Raw genomic sequence first — 19017 nt, forward strand, 5'->3', positions numbered from 1 at the left:
CAGTAGTTACGAAGGTTGATTCGTTTTGATTGGTTGAGATACAGTACTATTTAATATCAGTAGAGAAGGCCTAAAGATTTATATTCTAAAGTTTATATTCAGTGATTTGACGTCATCGAAAACACAACATCTGATGACCAAAATAAAAACGTCTGTTCCCCCACGTCCAGTAAGTCCCTGCAGGCATCAGAGGACTTAGTGGACCAACCCCGGATGGATAATAGTATTAGGCTGTAATAAACAATCAATAACATCCATAGGACCACCTAGGTCTATAGGTCCTCCAGTCTGTCTTAATCAAACCAGCATGCACAGAAGAGCATGACAACACGCTAAAAACTCTCTCAGATACAGATTGATAGGGTTGTAAATAAATGAACAAAAAAAAACGACAACATTGAACCGCATCAACCTAACTTTGTATTTCAATTTGTTTTATGTGTCTGACTGTCTAAAGACAAACGACATAGCTCCAGCTGAGATGAATCACTGGATCGAGCCGCCTGCATGAGGTAGGAGGCAGAGAGGGGTGGCGGGTGGGGATGCAAATTCATGAAACATCAGAGATGAATATGCAGCATCATCAGAAGTGTGACTTGATGGACATATAAGGAAGACCTCATTCGCAACATGGGTACCAGGCTGTTTCAAAACGGGGACAATATATTCTACATGAAATGAGATCAATTTTTGGGGGCCGCGTTGAGATCAGCTACAGTAAATGTCGCAAAAACACTCAGGTCATTCAAACCAAACTACTAGCCAAGGGCAAAAAACACTCTGGTCATTCAAACCAAACTACTAGCCAAGGGCAAAAAACACTCTGGTCATTCAAACCAAACTACTAGCCAAGGGCAAAAAACACTCTGGTCATTCAAACCAAAACTACTAGCCAAGGGCAAAAAACACTCTGGTCATTCAAACCAAACTACTAGCAAAGGGCAAAAAACACTCTGGTCAATCAAACCAAACTACTAGCCAAGGTCCTGTTTCAGCTTTAGAAACCAAGAAGGTAATGGCAGGAAAAAGTAGTGAAGAGCCTTCTGAGTGAGGAAGCAAGGGAGCGAGAGAGAGAGAGAGAGAGAGAGAGAGAGAGAGAGAGAGAGTCGAGGATTTATAATTAGAGAAAGGAAGAGAAAGAATGGGGCCACGGTGAGACAGGAAGACTTGCTGGTTCTGTCCTCCTCAGCAGGCACCAGGGGTTACATTATGATGTGTTGTAGGAAAGCGAGCGAGCGTGATAAAGAGACCTTGAGAGCCTCTCTGATTCCCAAATCGAGAACTGCAAATCCAGTCTATGTAATATCAGGCCTGATTGAGGTTTGGTAAACAAGGCAATGCAGCACCCATCTGCTCACATACATTTTGTTGTTTGTTGGGCTACAAGTTTAAACCTGGTTAGGCAACTTGACTTGGAGGAACCTGCTAGGCTAGAGTAGGCTAGATTTTGAAAGTATCCAACCAATAAATCTGATGCACCTTCTGATGCCACTCCTCCAAAAACGCACAAGGAGTATGCTAGTTTTAGCAATCGGTCTGCCTAGCTTGTATTGCAACAGCTAGAGATTATTTACTATTTTTTGGTCAGAGCATGATTTTTTAATTTCTTATCTATTGATTGTTGTCAGGATGTACCCATGCAATCATGATGTGGTTCAAATCAAAACAAATATCCAGTAAAACTAATATTATTCAAATGCTTGACTTTTGGTTGTTGTAACCTTGAACCTTGAACATGATCACTTTCTGCAATATATTTTGTTTTCTGAACTCATAACACATCTTGTGTTAGAACAAGGAAAGTGCATTATTTTAAAGTCTTTTAAAAGATTTATGCATTAGTAAAGTAGCACAGGTCGTTTTTCTGTGAATTGAAACTCCCACAATATAAAAAAATGTGAGCCCATTCATAGCACAAATTAAACAAAGACATTTAGATTGAAACAGTTAACAAATTAAAATGTTTTGAAGCTTAGTATAAAATTAAACCACCATTTAACCGCTTAACTTTTAGGTATCTCCCGGAAAAAAAAGTCTGTGCGACTGGAGTTTGACCATAATAATAATAATAATAATAATACATTTCATTTCAGGGCGCCTTCAAAACTCTCAAGGTCACCTTACAGTTAAGACAAGCAAATTACAATATTAAACAGAAATAGCTTAAACAAACACATTTTTATAATAAACAATGCAACATATTCATTAAATTGGCTGGTGGGTGGAGTTAAGTGGGATAGGCCAGTCGGAACAGGTGAGTTTGATGGAGGTTTTAAAGGTGGGGAGAGACTCTTTCCTACGGATGGATAGTGGGAGAGTGTTCCAAAGGAGAAGGGCAGAGCGGCTTAAAGCCCTGAGCCCCATCGTGGTTTAAATAATAAACTCAAACTCATAAATCCAGTTAGCTAGCCGAAGATTGAGACACCGCATGATTGCAACTTAAAACAAAAACAACTGCAAGCATACGTATCAAACAATGTGATACAATTATATACTTATATAATAGTTTAGATAGGAAAAGTGCAGTCCACCTCGGCAGACTCCTCAGCAGAACATTAAGGACAAAGGTAATGTTATTGTAGTGCTGTTGAATTACTGTGTGGGGCGGCATATTACATTTCAAGTCGATTATGAGTAAAGAATTCAGAAACAATAACAAACGACCATCAGTATTACAAAATATAATGATTAACAAGCTATTCAACTGTTAAATGACTCAAGGATGGCGGCCATTTTGCATCTTTCTCAGAGCCTAATTTGACGTGTATTGTTGGATAGGAAAGAAAAAACCAAGTGCAATTCAGTAGACTAGGCTTAAACTTTGCTTTCTTAGCAGTTGAAGGGTTTATCTGAAAAAGGACACAGCCAGCATAATTCATTTTTTTTCATATTACTGACAGAAAGGCTGCTGTGTTTTTCTTGTACTCAAAAGCATTGTCTGTCTGGTGAACAGATAACTCCTACATCTATCGGGCTTCCGTTGTTCTGCTCCAGCCCCTACGGCACTCAATGTAATTTTCTGTCTGTGGTCCTCTGGCCGGTCACCGTTTGTAAACAGGAGGAAGACATTGTCACTTCAGGTCACCGCTTATAGATCGCTTTTTCCACAACAAATAACAACAAAATACAACATTCACAAGCCGTGAAGATACAAGGTGAGGTTTTGCGACATGAGGAAGTTTGAGACAGAGGATCTGTCTCAAATCTTTATAAAATCTGCATCAAGTCTTTATGAAATCTGTATAAAATCTGTTGCAAATCTTTGTCTTCCCAAAAGCTATGGCCCTATGACTATCTCTCAACTGCCATTTGTGTGTGTGTGTCTGTGTGTGTGTGTGTGTGTGTGTGTGTGTGTGTGTGTGTGGTGGTAGAGGCTAGGGAGATCTGACAAAGAAATGTGTCAACTCTGTGGTGAATGTGACATTTGCAAGTGTGTGTGTGTGTGTGTGTGTGTGAGATGTGCTAGTGCAAGTCTTTGTGTGTGTGTGTGTGTGTGTGTGTGTGTGTGTGTGTGTGTGTGTGTGTGTGTGTGTGTGTGAGTGAATTCCACAGGGGATTGTCGGTCATGACAAGCATTGGGGATAAGCAGCAACATGGCTGTCACTGACACTAAGGTGTCCTGAATATGTCCGCGTTCATGGACGGATGGGCTGACATTATTGTCATACACCTTTGCCTACTTTACAGGTCTGGACAATATGTTCATGGTTTAATCTATGTTGTCTGAGCTTGTGCGCGTGTGTGTGCACATTAGTGTGTGTCGGTGTGTGTGTGCCCATATCTCTAATTCCTTTGAGTACCCATTGTGATGAGCTAACAGAGGAAGAGAAGACAAACAGAGGCCATGTGTGTGATTCTGTTTGTGTGTGTGTGTGTGTGTGTGTGTGTGTGTGTGTGTGTGTGTGTGTGTGTGTGTGTGTGTGTGTGTGTGTGTGTGCGCGCGCGAGAAAAAGGAAGCGAGGGAGGTAGAGTGAGGAGAACAAATCAACGCTGCTGACCTATATTCTTAAATCTCTGCATGCAACCAGATTCTTCTTTTCCGAGCTACAGATGTCCCTTCTCTTTGTGTGTTCCTTCAACAAAAACGTGACCTTGTCATGTTCAACACAACCACCGCTGGCTGTCCGGAGGTTGGCCCTTTATTCTTGTGTTCTGTTCTGTCGAATGAACCGAAAGAACAGTCTGAGGAGTATGCACTTGTGTGTGTGTGTGTGTGTGTGTGTGTGTGTGTGTGTGTGTGTGTGTGTGTGTGTGTGTGTGTGTGTGTGTGTGTGTGTGCGTGTGTGTGTGTGCGTGTTTTACATTCATGTGTGGGCAAGATGGTACATGTGTGAGCTGATTGTGTGTTTGCATCTCTGACTTTATTTCTCATTACTTCAAAATAGTCAAAATACAGTGACGGCTTCCGGTGAATATAAGTGGAAGATCTGCTTATGTCCCCTAATGTGAGAACATCGTTTCGGTGGGAGAAGGACAGAGAGACAGAGAGAGAGAGAGGCAGAGAGAGAGAGACAGAGAGAGAGAGAGACAGAGAGACAGAGAGACAGAGAGAGAGAGAGAGAGAGGCAGAGCGACAGAGAGCGAGAAAGAGAGAGGCAGAGAGACAGAGAGAGAGAGAGGCAGAGAGACAGAGAGAGAGAGAGAGCGAGAGAGAGAGAGAGAGAGGCAGAGAGAGAGAGAGAGAGGCAGAGAGACAGAGAGAGAGAGATGAGGTGGCTGAGTAATTGCTTTGCACTTTTGATGGGTGTGTGAACTGACATGGTCCCTCACACAGGCTGGAGATAACACCCACTATTGTAAAAAAAAGAGGAGCAAACGGTTCATCCCATAATCCACTGTGTGTCGGACGCTGCTGCCAGGGGACTAGATGTGTGTGTGTGTGTGTGTGTGTGTGTGTGTGTGTGTGTGTGTGTGTGTGTGTGTGTGTGTGTGTGTGTGTGTTTGGCATTGTTGTGACACAACAGTCATCATGTTGAGTTTGTTTACCTGAGACTAAACAGTAAACAGTGTTTCATTAAGAATTGACAGAACAGTGTTTTACTAAGAATTTGTGCAGGTATTAAAAAGAAAACTCTCAAGCTTCCAGATTTTAGTGATAACAGCACATGGCTATTGTCTATTAACTTGAATGCATATTAACAGTTATACATACAATACTGTTAGATTAAAATTGAACTTGCCATACCCGTAAGGACTCTGGCTGTTTAAGACCTGTTTGCTCAAATGTTTTTATATCGTATTGTATTTTATTGTACAGCATTGTATTGCATACTTTACTCTTCAGTTCTATCTGGTCTGACCCTGGCAATAAAATGAAGTCATTTCTCTGATGCAATGCACCAGGGAGAAGGGTCAGCAAGGATACATTTTATTGGTGAGCAGCACATGGTGTGAATGCGGTATTGACCATGTGCTGATGCCATGTCGATAGGTCATATCAATAACACATGGGATAGGTGATTAGACTATGATACCCCCGTTTTAGGGATTGGAGGGCTCCCTTCATGAATCTGGGGACGGACTTGAGGGATGCAATGACATAATGCTTGGAAAAGTGTGCCGTTGTACTCTTAAGAAGGTTGTTGCTAGGCCAAAAGGATCTGGGCTCTGAACCGTGACCCAGCCACACAGCCTCGTCTCACTCAACCCCTGATCTGTATGTTGATCTCTTGATCCTCATTAGGATGCCTTAACTCTTAGACTGGGCTTTATCCATTGCCGGTTAGGGTTAGGGTTAGGGTTGGGTAAGGTTAGCTGTATTCCTGTACTATCCCATTCTTATGTAGTGGGGGCCGTGTTTGCAATTTGGACGCATTTTGTCAGACAAGGAATTCTTCAAGAATGATGTCAGTGAATAGGCTGGTTTCCAGACCCCCATGAATCATAAGTGGCACAATTTGAGAACTACGGTTTGCAATTTATGAGGTCTGACCCAGCTCTTCTCTTTTAGGTGGCATTAAGAATAAAGTTATTGTTTGCACCCCTCCCCCCCCGATTGGCCAGTGTTAAACTGACCACAGCAGTTTGACTAATCAACTTTAGGGGAGGATGTGAAGGCTCATAATTCACTTGAGCTGAAAAAAATCGCAAGAGAATAAAAATGGGTGAATGTAGCTTGTGCTGTCCTTGTAATCCTAAGTCACTGCTATCAGCTGATGGTCACAACCAAGAGAGAGGATTTTTGAGGACCTGATGGTAAACTCCATACCTCTAATAAGTGGCCATTATTGCAATTCATGGGTATTTCATCCAAGGTCATATTTGGCTGGTCACATGTTGTCTGTTTCTGTCTCTTTACCTCACAGTCAGCCCCCTCACTATTTTCCTGTCAGTATGCCTGTCTCACCATTCACCTGACAGTCAGACTGGCTCACTATTTGCCTGTCAGTATGCCTGTCTCAATATTCACCTGACAGTCGGCTTGGCTCACTATTTGCCTGTCAGTATGTCTGTCTCACTATTCATCTGACAGTTAGCATGACTCACTATTTGTCAGTATGTCTGTCTCCCAGTCTGCCACCCTTCTCTAATGTGACCAACTCGGCCTACTTGTATTTGAATATTAAGTGCAGCTGATCCACACTCATTCACTGATGTATTCTGGTCCTCTCATGAGTTTTGTGGATGGGTCAATGTTCTCCAAAATGATAAATTAGGTGGGAGGGACACTTTGGCAATTTAATTAATGAACGATTATTTTAATTATTCAGCTATACTTAAAAAGCAAACACACTTCAACCGCGGGTATCCTTGAATGAGCTCACCGTAAATGGCCTTAGAAATCGGCAAGCTTTCGTATACATTCCAGTCCGTATTGCGTAATCTTGGCTAAAAAACCATGCAAACAAATATAAAACTAGACAACCTAATGATTTGTCATCTCCATACTGGGAGATGACAAATAAAAAAAGATTGAATAATTGTATAATTTCATTATGCAGTATTCACACTGCCCCATTTCAATTGCATTTCCATCATCACCACCATTGTAAAGCATACAGACACCCTACGACCCACACCCACACTACAATATGATCACTATTCACAAATATGGGAACACCGATTCAGACTCCCACCAGAGGCACTGAGCGAGAGAGAACGATAGAACATTTTTTATATCAAACGGAAGAGAAAGTTACAATACCATCCATTATCATAACTGAATCATTGATGCCATTTAATCTGCATAAACGTGGCTTGCTTCACCTCCACTGTAGGGGGCTGAAGGAAGACAGTATTGTAGAGCAGTTTTTGTGTGTGCGTGTGTGTGTGTGTGTGCGTGTGTGTTTGACACTGCACTGCAAATGCAGTGCCAAGGTTCTACCTGGTCTGTGTTATAATTAACATGAGCCGCGTAAACACTGCTTTTAACACCAGAATAAATGTTCTTCTCACACATGCAGACACAAATAACACACACACACACCTACACACACACACCCTCACAGTCACACAAACACACACACACACACACACACACACATCTGCATAAGCCGACCTTGGTCTTGAATTTCAAAGAGACTTTATTTTCTCTCCTGTGATGATTGCCCGAAATATCTTCTTCCAAGCATCTTCCTCTGGCAGACCCACGTACATCAAACACACACTCTATGCACACTTATTATCCTAATTGCACAATGTTACCAACACGAGCCTGACTTTTACCGATTCAGCGCAATAAGGGCATATTTAACGTACGAGTCCAGCCATAACGGTGTGGCTGGGCTTCCTAAGGAGTTGGTCTCCGTGGATCGGCTGACACTCAGACATCACTACCCCATGAATGAGCATAGATACATGGTTTGTATGATTGATGAAGGGAGAGCATGAGGGAAACTGGACCGACCAGAAATCCCTGGTCAAAGGATTTAAATTGCGCCTTGATTAGGGTTAGACATGTCATACCGGTATGACATTTCTTTGGCCGATACCAATATTCGTAAGCTACCATAGACCATAACCGATATTTCAATCAGTGGTTCAACAATGGTTGTTTTTGGCGCACAAACACAGCTGCAAGAGAACATTAGGGGAGGTAGTGGATATCCGCCATTTCTTGTCGATATCTGTAATTTGTAGGCCATCTACCCATACTGACATGGCGCATATGTTGGTAGTCGATCGATACCGTATATCATCCCTTATTTAAATGCATTTGAATATGAACATATCCTCAAAATGATGAAGTTCTTTCATCTGAGACGACCCAGCATCCGACTGTTGCGCGTGTTTGGACTTCTGCACGATAGAGCGACGATAGACTTATGACATACTGCGATGTCTGGACTGCATGGACTGCGAACGAGTGCTCTGACTCCAAATGTGAGTGTGTCTGCAACACCTGTGTATCAGGTTTCCTCGATTCACTACATCCAGACTATAATAACCCTTGGGTTGGACCACCCAAAGGACCTGGCACAGAGCCTAATCTCTTTAACCTCTCCCCTCGGTCATGTCGTCTTGCCTCAGCCAGAACACTGTTGACGTCTCTGCTTTTCTCTCTCGCTCCCTTGAGGCGTTACTGTTGCTAAAGCATATCACGGTTGCTAGGTGATGAAGGGAGAGATGGGGTGGGTGGGTGGGGGGGGGATAGTCAGGATGTTGACGTCTGAGTTGCTGTTTTCTCCCCCTGCTGTGAACTGGTCACTGCCACCATAATGAGAGCCTTGGGATCTGGATATGCCTGCCTGCGTGCGTGCGTGCGTGCCTGTGTGTGTGTGTGTGTGATAAGGAGGGTGTAACTAACTTGAGATGAGGGGGAACGTGTGGGAGAAAAATGAGTTAAGGGCAAAAGGACAGGCATGCCAGTAGGCATGCAATCCTACTGCCGTGTCTGTGATCTAGATATTATTGTCAAATATTTATGATGATCGCATTGTGGGCATTTCAGCTTACATCTCAGTAAGTAGCATGTAGTACACATCTGTGTGTGTGTGTGTGTGTGTGTGTGTGTGTGTGTGTGTGTGTGTGTGTGTGTTAATACCAATGGTAAGCCGGTCATAACAACGACCATACTTCCTGCTCCTGCCTTTCCACACCTTCAGCTCCATTCATCCATCCATCCATGTTGTCCTCTTCCACCCTGTTTTCCTCCAGTTCCCCATCTCTCATCCCTCTCTCCGCTCGTCTCTATCAGGCGGTCCAGCTCCCCAGACACCGTCGCTCTTTAGACTGAATCGCTCATCATTCCTTTGCCTTTTAATTTGCCTGCCCGCCTCCATTCTTTTTCTTCCACCCATCCTTCCGTTCCCCCCCTCCTCTCTCCTCTCTAATCGCCTGGCTAATTGACTCAGCCAGATTTGTCAGCAGGCTTACAGGTGTCATTCCACAATATAACACACAGGGTGACCTATGCAGGGCTCTGTTTGTATGGCAGAGACACACACACACACACACACACACACACACACACACACACACACACCATGGCTTCTCATGCAGAGCCTGGTTCGGTCAAGGGGATTGATGTTCTGCAAGTCTGTCAAACAGTCGGCCAAAAGAAATGCAATTCACCCTACGATAAGGAGAGTAACTGTATTTGTTGCACATGTTGTCTGTCAGGTTGTCTGTCAGGTTGTCTGTCATGTTATCTGTCATGTTGTCTGTCATGTTGTCTGTCAGGTTATCTGTCATGTTATCTGTCATGTTATCTGTCATGTTATCTGTCATGTTGTCTGTCATGTTATCTGTCATGTTGTCTGTCATGTTGTCTGTCATGTTATCTGTCATGTTATCTGTCATGTTATCTGTCATGTTATCTGTCATGTTATCTGTCATGTTGTCTGTCATGTTATCTGTCATGTTGTCTGTCATGTTGTCTGTCATGTTATCTGTCATGTTATCTGTCATGTTGTCTGTCAGGTTATCTGTCATGTTGTCTGTCAAGTTGTTTGTCATGTCTGTCTAGTTGTATGCAATGTTTTCTGCCGCTCCCCATCCGTGTCATGACCCCGGGGTGAAACAGAGGTCTGTCCGGCGTGTCCCGCCGGAGGGACACGCCGGACGGACCTCAGGTGAGGGAGGCACTTACCGGTGTGTCCGCTGAACCAGCGGGGGGCAATGTGCAGGGGCAGGGTGTCAGCCAGCGACCCCCGGGACCCCAGGTAGAGCACGCTCTCCGTGTGGTGGTGGTGGTGGTGGTGGTGGTGGTGGTGTCCCCCCCCGCCGTTCTCCTGGCCGTAGCCGTTACCGTGGGGGCCGACGGCGTTGGGGCCGCCGCCGCCGCCGCCGCCGCCGCCGCCGCCGCCGCCGCCGCCGCCCACGGCTCTGTCCGAGTCCGTGCCCCGGGGGCCGTAGAAGCCGAAGGGCACGGCGGCCCCGTGGTCGATGCCCATGCCGGCCACCGAGCTGACGGAGCGGCTCCGCAGGCCCATGGGCCCGCTGGGCCGGTAGTGGCCGAAGTGGGACGAGGGCGGCACGGCGCTGTCGTCCGTGGAGACGCCGGGGAAGGCGCCCCGGGGGCGCCCGGTCGTGCTCTGCTTGCCCCCCATCCAAAGTGCACCCCCAGGTGACGACGGGCGGGGGCTCTCGAAGAGAGGGGGGCTCGGCTCGATCCTCAGAAGGGGTCGAGAGAGCTGTCGCCGGCTGCCGCCCCCTCCCTGTCCTCCTGGCACGCCTGTCTGTCGGGCAGTCTGTCTGCAGCGGTTTTCTCGGCCCTTGGCAGCCAACGGAGCGGCTGCTGTTGCTCTGAATCCAGTCCGCGGCGGGTTGTCAAGTCTGACTACAGCAGCTGTAGCGCGCGGCAGACGGAACGGCCCGTGCCTCTGTTGAAGCAAACATGAGCCCTCCCGAGTGCTGCGCGATCCACCACGTCGGGAAATAAACCTCGAGCGGAAGATGCTGAATGACAGCTCGGCTTGGGCTAAAATAAATAGAGATTGTTATGTTGCGGTGATCCCCACATCCCCCCTATAATGATCAGACAGTGTGTGTGTGTGTGTGTGTGTGTGTGTGTGTGTGTGTGTGTATGTGTGTGTGTGTGTGTGTGTGTGTGTGTGTGTGTGTGTGTATCGTGTCGGCAGCTGCACGCAGCAACACGTTTGTACCGCTCGCGAATGACAGGGCACAGCCTCCTCAGATCCACAACACAAGCAGCCGGGATGACAAGCACAACACATCCAGTCGTATAACCGCAATGTGCGCCCAGTTCTCCTCTACCGTGTGTTGGTGGCTTTCCCTTCAGCAGATCTCAGCCGTCCTCCGACAACTGTTGCTGGAGGACCGCCGATGTCGATCGCTGGCCGATTGCGATCCCGAACGTCGTCGTCGTTGTTGTTGTTGTTCCTGTCGTATGTCCCTCGGATTCCCCCCCACCCCCCGTTGTCGTCTGTCGTTGATTCGGGTCACTGTAGGACTACGCCGCTCCCCTGCGTTCTCAAATCAGCGCGCTCTCGCTCCCGCGCCCCGCGCCGCCGCGGGTACTGCTGGCGAGACAATGGAGGCGTCCAGTGCGCAAACTCAGATCATTAATACACAAGAAATATACGGAGACAATGTGAACAGCAGGGAGAGCACACCGTTTGATTTTACTGTTTGAGGAAACATTAGGCTACTCCAACGACGCATCATCTTTCGTGTAGACGGTTATGAGCATTAGGCATATATCACAGATATCTTTTCTCTTTTTATCATTTGAGAAATAATTGGGATTACAAGCTTGGCATATTTGGTGTAGGATTAGCCTAACTGGGTGTAATCTTATCTGCGTCTCTATATTAGCTTGGGTGGCTGAGGCTTTAGTATTTTAGTGAATAAAAGTTGATTTGCGCAGGTTGCTGCAGCCGCCCTAGTGCTACCCGATAAGCAAAACTATGGCCAAGTAAGTGCGTCTGTAGGCGTAATATCCGCTGTAGCCCAATCTATAAATGGTGCCGTGTCTACCCTCATAATAAACCTGATACCTTATTGCCTACAAGCGAAGGCCTACACGAAAGACCTTATTTATGTTTCTTATTCAACAGCTGACCGTGATTCAGTATGTCTATCGGTCCCATTCATGGAGGGGTATCATAATGATGTTACTGTTTTTACTCCAAAACAACAGAAATATGAGAAATATGATTGAGGTATTTTTTTATTATTTTTGTTTCGTGTCAAATTGAACAAACATTTTACAACAAAAAAGAAAGAAAAAAGAATGAATTTATAGTATTTGGCTGCATATAATCCGAATGACAACTTTAAGAATGAGTTTGTCCTTAGTGACCTGATCTGACCGATAAAAACTCCGCACTGCTCCCCCCTGCTGGCTCATATACGTATTGCACCATATCCCTTCAGTCTACAAGACGTTGTTTGACCATTTATGCAAGCCCAATTATTTATTACAAGCCGCCGTTGTACTGCAAGTCGACACCAGTATGACAGTGTTTTCTCACAAAGTAGTACCGTAATAATAACCAGTTAAATAAGAAGGATACAACAGAAAAACATGATCCTAAAAAACAAAATGATCAGAAGTGGATGGATCAAATATTTCATAAATTACATCTAATTCAACAAAACTCAAATTAGCGAGAAAAAGAAAGAGAGCGAGAGGAAGAGAAAGAGCGCTCATGTTTAACCCACACATGAAATAACGGCATAGAAACCCTCAGCCCACCCTCTGTGCTTGAATCACCAGTAAAACAGGGCAGAGTTTTATAGGACCTTCCCAGGGTTCATCAGGTTCTTGGGGTCCAGGGATTCCTTGAGGCTCTGCATGACCCCCATGGCCCCGGGGCCCATCTCCTCCCGCAGCAGGGCCCTCTTCCCCAGGCCCACGCCGTGCTCCCCGGTACACGTGCCTTCCAGGGCCAGCGCCCGCCTGGAGGTGGGAGGGACAGGGTCGGTGGGGCGCCTGCTTGAGGTTGTATAAAGCTCATCATAGATTTGTCTCACTATGAGCAAATAAAGGCGTTAGCCCCAAGGGAATGAGTTTTATTATGGTCAGAGAATGTAATCAATATCGTACTTATTTAAGGTCCAAAATAAAATGTCAAAAGGGAGGGGCCGGAATTAATACCACACAAAAATTATCAATTTATATGGTTGAATGATTGTCCGTCTATTTCTTGATGAGTATGTAGGAGACAGGAGAGGGCAAACAAATTAAGTTTCTAGAGGATTAGACATGCGTTGGGTAGATTCTGCAAGGACGTTGGCAGGGGGAAAGAGAGTTGCTAAAGAGACAAGTGTCGGTATCACTAGGGTCCCTTGCAAGCCAATCCTGAGCACACGCAGCAATTTCTGCTTTTCAGCAGGCAAAGCAAAAAAGGTTTATTTATAATTCCTACAATTTGGGCTGGCCGCATGGGAGGGAAGGGTGGACCCTGCCGCTCTGACAGAAACTCTCTCAGGCTTCTGACGTGTCCCACCGCAGGCCATGTGTCAGTGCTGTAATCAATGTGCGCTGGCAGTCATGGTGATAATGTAACGACAAGGTGCACTATCGACCCGTGTGGCGAAATCCCATTGCTCCACCGACGCCTTCCAGCAGGCACCTCAGAGTGGTGCAGTCTCAGCAAAATCACACACACACACACACACACACACACACACACACACACACACACACACACACACACACACACACACACACACACACACACACACACACACACACACACCTTGTTGAAAACACTAGCTGGGTGGGACACCTGCCAGGGGTGAGGTTGCTTTTATTGATCCAACAACTTGGTGACCTATAAACTAAACACTCTCCCCCCCTGTTCCCAAAACAAACAGACCAACCTTCTATATGAGGTTTTGTTTTAAATAGGTTAAGTGATACAAATACAAACAAGAAAGAGTCAAATTCCATGGGAGGTTGTTGGGGTGGATAGAGAATGAAGGGAGGACAAGAAGGAAGCAATGCCATGAGCTCACGGTGACCCATTACCTGGCCAGCCTCTCTGTGAACTGGTGGACCCGCTGGACCTCGTCGGAGTCGTCTGGGTCCAACACCATGATGCAGTGGAAGTTACCGTCGCCTACGTGACCAGCTATAGGTCCTGGGAGGGGAGGGAGATGGGTGCGGTCACCCGAGATAGCATCCAGCGAAAGCGAAACGGTAAACACAATGGAAAACAAACATTTGCTTCTACATTTACATTTACATTTAGGGCATTTAGCAGACGCTTTTATCCAAAGCGACTTACAATAAGTGCATTTGTTACAATAAGTACATTTGTCATAAGAAGTGAAACAATATATCGCTGTCGGTACAGTAAAGAGGTTCATAGAACCAAGTGCAAGTATTAAAATCGCTAGGCTAACCCATTCCCCGTGTAAAGCAGCGATAGCAGCTACTGTAGATGCTACACAATTAAGTACCTTGAATAAGTGCAATGTACAAGTGCATGGACGTACAACATTCAATGGTGGCTGTGCATTGGTTTCTATGCAGAGTCGAGGTGAACTCTGAACAAGTGAGTTTTGAGTCTTTTGCGGAAGCTGGTGAGCGACTCTGCGATCCTGACATCGGTAGGGAGCTCGTTCCACCACTGAGGTCCCAAAACAGAGAAAAGTTGTGACTTCACTGATCGACCTTTGCTTGCTCTTAGCGATGGCGGTACCAGACGTCCAGCTGAGGTAGTTGAGCGGAGGGATCGAGCTGGGGTGTGTGGCTTTACTAATGCTTGGAGGTAGGCAGGGGCAGTTCCATCGACTGCCTTGTATGCCAGTACCATCATCTTGAATCTGATGCGAGCTATTACAGGGAGCCAGTGGAGGTCTCGGAAGAGGGGGGTTACATGTGAGCTTCTAGTGAGCTAGGATTGATACAATTCTGTATCGGTGGTTACATACTAGTCATATATGTTTAATAATAGGTGTTTAGTTTATGGCAGCCATCAATTATGAACACATCAATCAATTACGAACACATAACTGATTGAACACAAAAACAATAACCCTCAAAAATAATCATAGCGTTGCTTGTCGCTCAGTATGTATGATAATCTTTGGTTCCTCGTACCTGTGAGTCCATTCTGGATCAGGTCTTCCTTGGTCTCAACTATAATGTCAGGCAGGCGGGATAGAGGAACACACACGTCCGTGGCATAAGCCTGTACACACACACACACACACACACACACACACACACACACCGTGAGTCCCAGGGCATGGCAGATTTAAAAATGGCTTGTAATGGCTCATCACACTTGCACTTAGTGATAAAATAGCAGCCCTTTAAGTAAGAAAGTTGAATTTAGAAAATTAAGGCAATCAGAAGGCAGTGGTTTCCTGGTGCCCTTGTGTTAATGCCAAGATACAAGTGTTGTTCGGTCAGTCAGTCGAACACTCAGCATATCACCGAAAGCATCACCAAGTTTAAGCAATTGAATGTCTCGTCTCTCACTTGTGTTGATGCAAACTTAATTTACAGGTCAGGGAAAGTTGCCCAATCAAGTTTTATACCGTCCATTCTCCTGTCAAGAGAGAATGGACGGCAAGCTGTTTAAGCTTTGTGTGATTTATTTAGATTGAGGTTTTTGTGGATTTGTCTATGATTGTTCACCTCCCAATCATTTATTGAAGTTAAATACATTCCTTTATTTCTGCAAATAAAAAAAAAAAAAGTAAAGTAGTGCTTACGCAAGTAGTAGTGCTTGTGGTTGACTGATCATATAATCAATTTTAATGGACTTCGACATCAGGTAGATTACCATGGTTAGGTTAATTCATTTTATAGTATAATCTAATATGTCAAAAATGATATTCCTCCATACAGAAGTGAGGCCCCATTGGAGAAATTGAATTGGGCAAAGTGACGGTTACATCACTTTAAGCAGCTTAAATGGATGACACAGGCTGAAACACTTTGACATGCTTATAAAATGTCTAACATCGATCTCTCCTTCATTCAAGGGTTTATTTATCGGCTGTCGTGTCAGGCTTCCCGCAGTCTGCTCCCATATGCTATATCCTACATGACCCAGAAATTAAACTCTGTGCCCCCTCTCCACATCAGGAGGCAACACTCTGTAAACTGTCCTTTGACCCAGTGGGTGTGAACGTGACTCACCTTACAACCAGGTCTGAGAGCCAGAGCAGCATACCAGGCATCGTGGCGGGCTTTCCACAGGTGGGCTCGTGTCCCTTCATCTCGGGCCCATTGGAAATCTGCCCCCCCGTTGGCACTCGTGATCTCCTCTGTGGATTTACCCCCCCCCCCCCCCCACACACACACATACACACACACACGTTTGTATCTATCTCACTTTCTTATATAGGTGATTTTATGAACAAAATTCTGTCTGCAGTGAAATGACTCGTCACTGCCTTTTTCCTAATTTTTACACAGTTACACACTCACCTGTAGTGCGTACCTGTTCGTCAAGGCTGTTCTCTGTTCCGTGGAACTCCAGGAAGAGAGTAGGCATCACAGGGTAGGACAAAGAGTTGAACTTGTTGCATGCATCTACCATCACGTCATCCAGGAACTCTAGAAAAGACATAGATAGCATGTACACGGGCACACGTCTTAGATTTGGCTAAACTCATGACAAGATTAACACATGTCAATAAACATATTATGCACCTATTTAAAATAGTGAACCATTATTATGAATATTAAATTATAATTCGGAGCAACATCATTGGGACTATTGGGAATTTGATCCTGAATGGTAAAATACACCCCTCAGTCATTGAATCCTATTCTCCTACTTACTCTGTAAGATTTAGGAATATTAAGTCACCATCAACCCTGTGGTCTCATTCAGAACACCTGCCAGCCAAGTCCCTGCTCGCCACACCACCAGCCAATCCTAACCCAGCCATGAGCCCTCTCTCCTCACCGATGCGTGCTATGGGCACCCCGGCCTGCAGGACGTGCACAGTGCTGTCCACGGCGGCCTGGACCGAGGGGAAGGAGCAGACGGCGGACACCACGGCCTCCGGGATGCCATACAGGCGCAGCGTTGCCTTGGTGATGACGCCCAGCGTGCCTTCCGACCCCACAAACAGGTTGGTAAGATTGTAGCCCGCAGCAGACTTTCTGCAGGGATGAGACAGAGAGGAGGGATCTGAACCAAGGCACCAGGGAAGTTACAACCCAAAATGTGCAACTCATATACATACAATTTATAAAAGCAGCAAAAACTCATTTGTTTTTGCTGCTTTATAATAAGATTGTAATTTGCCTTGGACCATCAGGCCTTCCAGAGTGTTTGTTGTTCACGTGGCTACCTGGGACGCCGGCCCTTCCCCGCGGTGTGCACCAGCGTCCCATCGGCCAGGACCACCTCCAGGTTCAGGACGTTCTCCCGCATGGTCCCGTAGTGCACCGCGTTGGTACCAGAGGCGCTGGTGGCCGCCATGCCGCACAGGGACGCATCGGCCCCAGGGTCTGAAATATAAGACCCCCGCCAAGCAGCAGAACTACTCACTGTCTTGTGCTCCACCGACCCCATACCTTGAAACCACCTTTAATGAGGTGGATGTGAGTTCACTGCAAGAAGCTTAGGATTAAAGGGACTGAATGTGGCTGAATGTTACTGAATTTAGTCATTCAGTGGCTGAATGATGATATTTATAGTGTGAGTATTTATAGACATTCAGCAGTCATTGGCATATTACTCCTCTCAAATGACTTTCTAATTACTTGTTTAGACTCTATATTTACATTGATTGCTCTTCATCCCCAGCTATACTTGGGAAACTGGCCAATAGCTGTGTTACATGCTTGACACATGTCATGATTTATAAAAAGAAAATCACTGAATAGTGTGCCACAGAACGCTTTAAGGGGCTTAGAAAAGCCCTAGTGAGGCTGGCATGCTATAAAACATTGATTATACTGCTCTGGAGAAACCCTGAGTGAGTCATTCATAGACTAAATTTCATAACCAGTAAATGCAGAACAGACCAACAGGAAACCACAGCCCAGTGTCTCGGAGGTAGGAGTTGAGGGTCTTGCGAGTCACACCGGGCTCAACGGTCACGTCAAAATCCTCCTGGTGGACGTCAAGCACCTGGTCCATCTTCCTGAGGCTGAAACAAACACCCCCCTGAGGGAAGCGCATGACAATATGTACCTGAACACAATAACAAAAACTAACAAAGACGTACCTGGCACCCACACACTTTGTAATTTGTTTTGACACATTTATACATGTGTATTACTATTGGTCTGATTGCTGCTGTTAATGTAAAGTCGTTGAGGTCTGTCCCATGTTCTGCTGTTGACACCAAACTGAGCTTGCATACCATGCTGCGCCGAACACAAACACGCCACCGACTCAATCGCCTTGATAATATGGTAACTTTGACTTTTGTTACCTTTGAAGCGCCAACGCCACCTTCCAGACCAGTCCCGGTGCCGAAGGGAATGATGGGAAGGTTGTGACGATAACAGATCTTGGCTAGGGCGCTGACCTCCTCCACACAACGTGGAAACACAACCACATCTGGAGGGCGACATCTGTACAGGAGCACAGTATTTTTATACATTTAGTTTACACATACATATTTATGGTACGGTTGTCGAAATAATGCAAGGAACTTGTTTCGAACATAAAGGTGTGTGGCACGCCATTACATCTGTAGGTGAAAGCAATAGAAAAGTATGCAAGAATGTTTTGAAAGTCTGACCTGTGAACAGACTCATCCCTGCCATGTTGTTCCCTGACAGTTTCACCTGTTGAGACCCCATCTTCACCACACACAGATGTGAAGGCAGAGATTGCCTTCTTCAAACCCCCATTCTGTACAGGAATGAGAGCAACGCAATGCACACTCACATTGGAAGGTGGTCAATGGTTGTTTACAAACAGTAACGTGACGGTGCAATTCATGAGTGTACACTACATTGTACATGCAGACAGTCTGACAGGTGTAACAAAATCAATCTTACAGTTTGAATACGTTCTTTCTGAATGTAGCGACATTGCAAAAGACGTGACACGCACTGGGGCAAGCGTCTCGTCCGTGCCACAGTAAAGAGCATCGTGCATGCACTATTCAATAAATTGACAAACGGCGACATTCAAGATTATACATTAACTGGTATACTGTTTAAAGTACTTCCGGTTG

At 45.5% G+C, this 19017-nt stretch overlaps 2 protein-coding genes across 2 annotated transcripts in view; both read right to left on the reverse strand.

Annotated features, from left to right (window-relative positions):
- The window catches only part of znrf1 (zinc and ring finger 1), a gene marked incomplete at its 5' end in the record, with an annotated part of 22254 nt that extends 11764 nt beyond the window's left edge, over positions 1-10490 (reverse strand). The window contains one exon of the mRNA XM_079743515.1: positions 10031-10490. Within this exon, the coding sequence (XP_079599641.1) occupies positions 10031-10490 (460 nt within the window). The remainder of the gene's footprint in view (positions 1-10030) is intronic.
- A 1592-nt stretch (positions 10491-12082) lies between these two features.
- ldhd (lactate dehydrogenase D) lies at positions 12083-18998 on the reverse strand. The gene is made up of 11 exons (XM_079743508.1): positions 18839-18998; positions 18577-18689; positions 18265-18406; positions 17852-17993; positions 17173-17332; positions 16782-16981; positions 16298-16426; positions 16007-16134; positions 14957-15047; positions 13880-13991; positions 12083-12805 (listed from the first exon to the last, which is right to left on the reverse strand). Exons 1-11 carry the CDS (start codon positions 18968-18970, stop codon positions 12640-12642), a joined length of 1515 nt encoding a protein of 504 aa, XP_079599634.1. The 5' UTR covers positions 18971-18998; the 3' UTR covers positions 12083-12639.
- Positions 18999-19017: the final 19 nt, after the last annotated feature.

This window comes from Pollachius pollachius (assembly GCF_949987615.1).
Source record: "Pollachius pollachius genome assembly, chromosome: 9".
Taxonomy (NCBI): domain Eukaryota; kingdom Metazoa; phylum Chordata; class Actinopteri; order Gadiformes; family Gadidae; genus Pollachius; species Pollachius pollachius.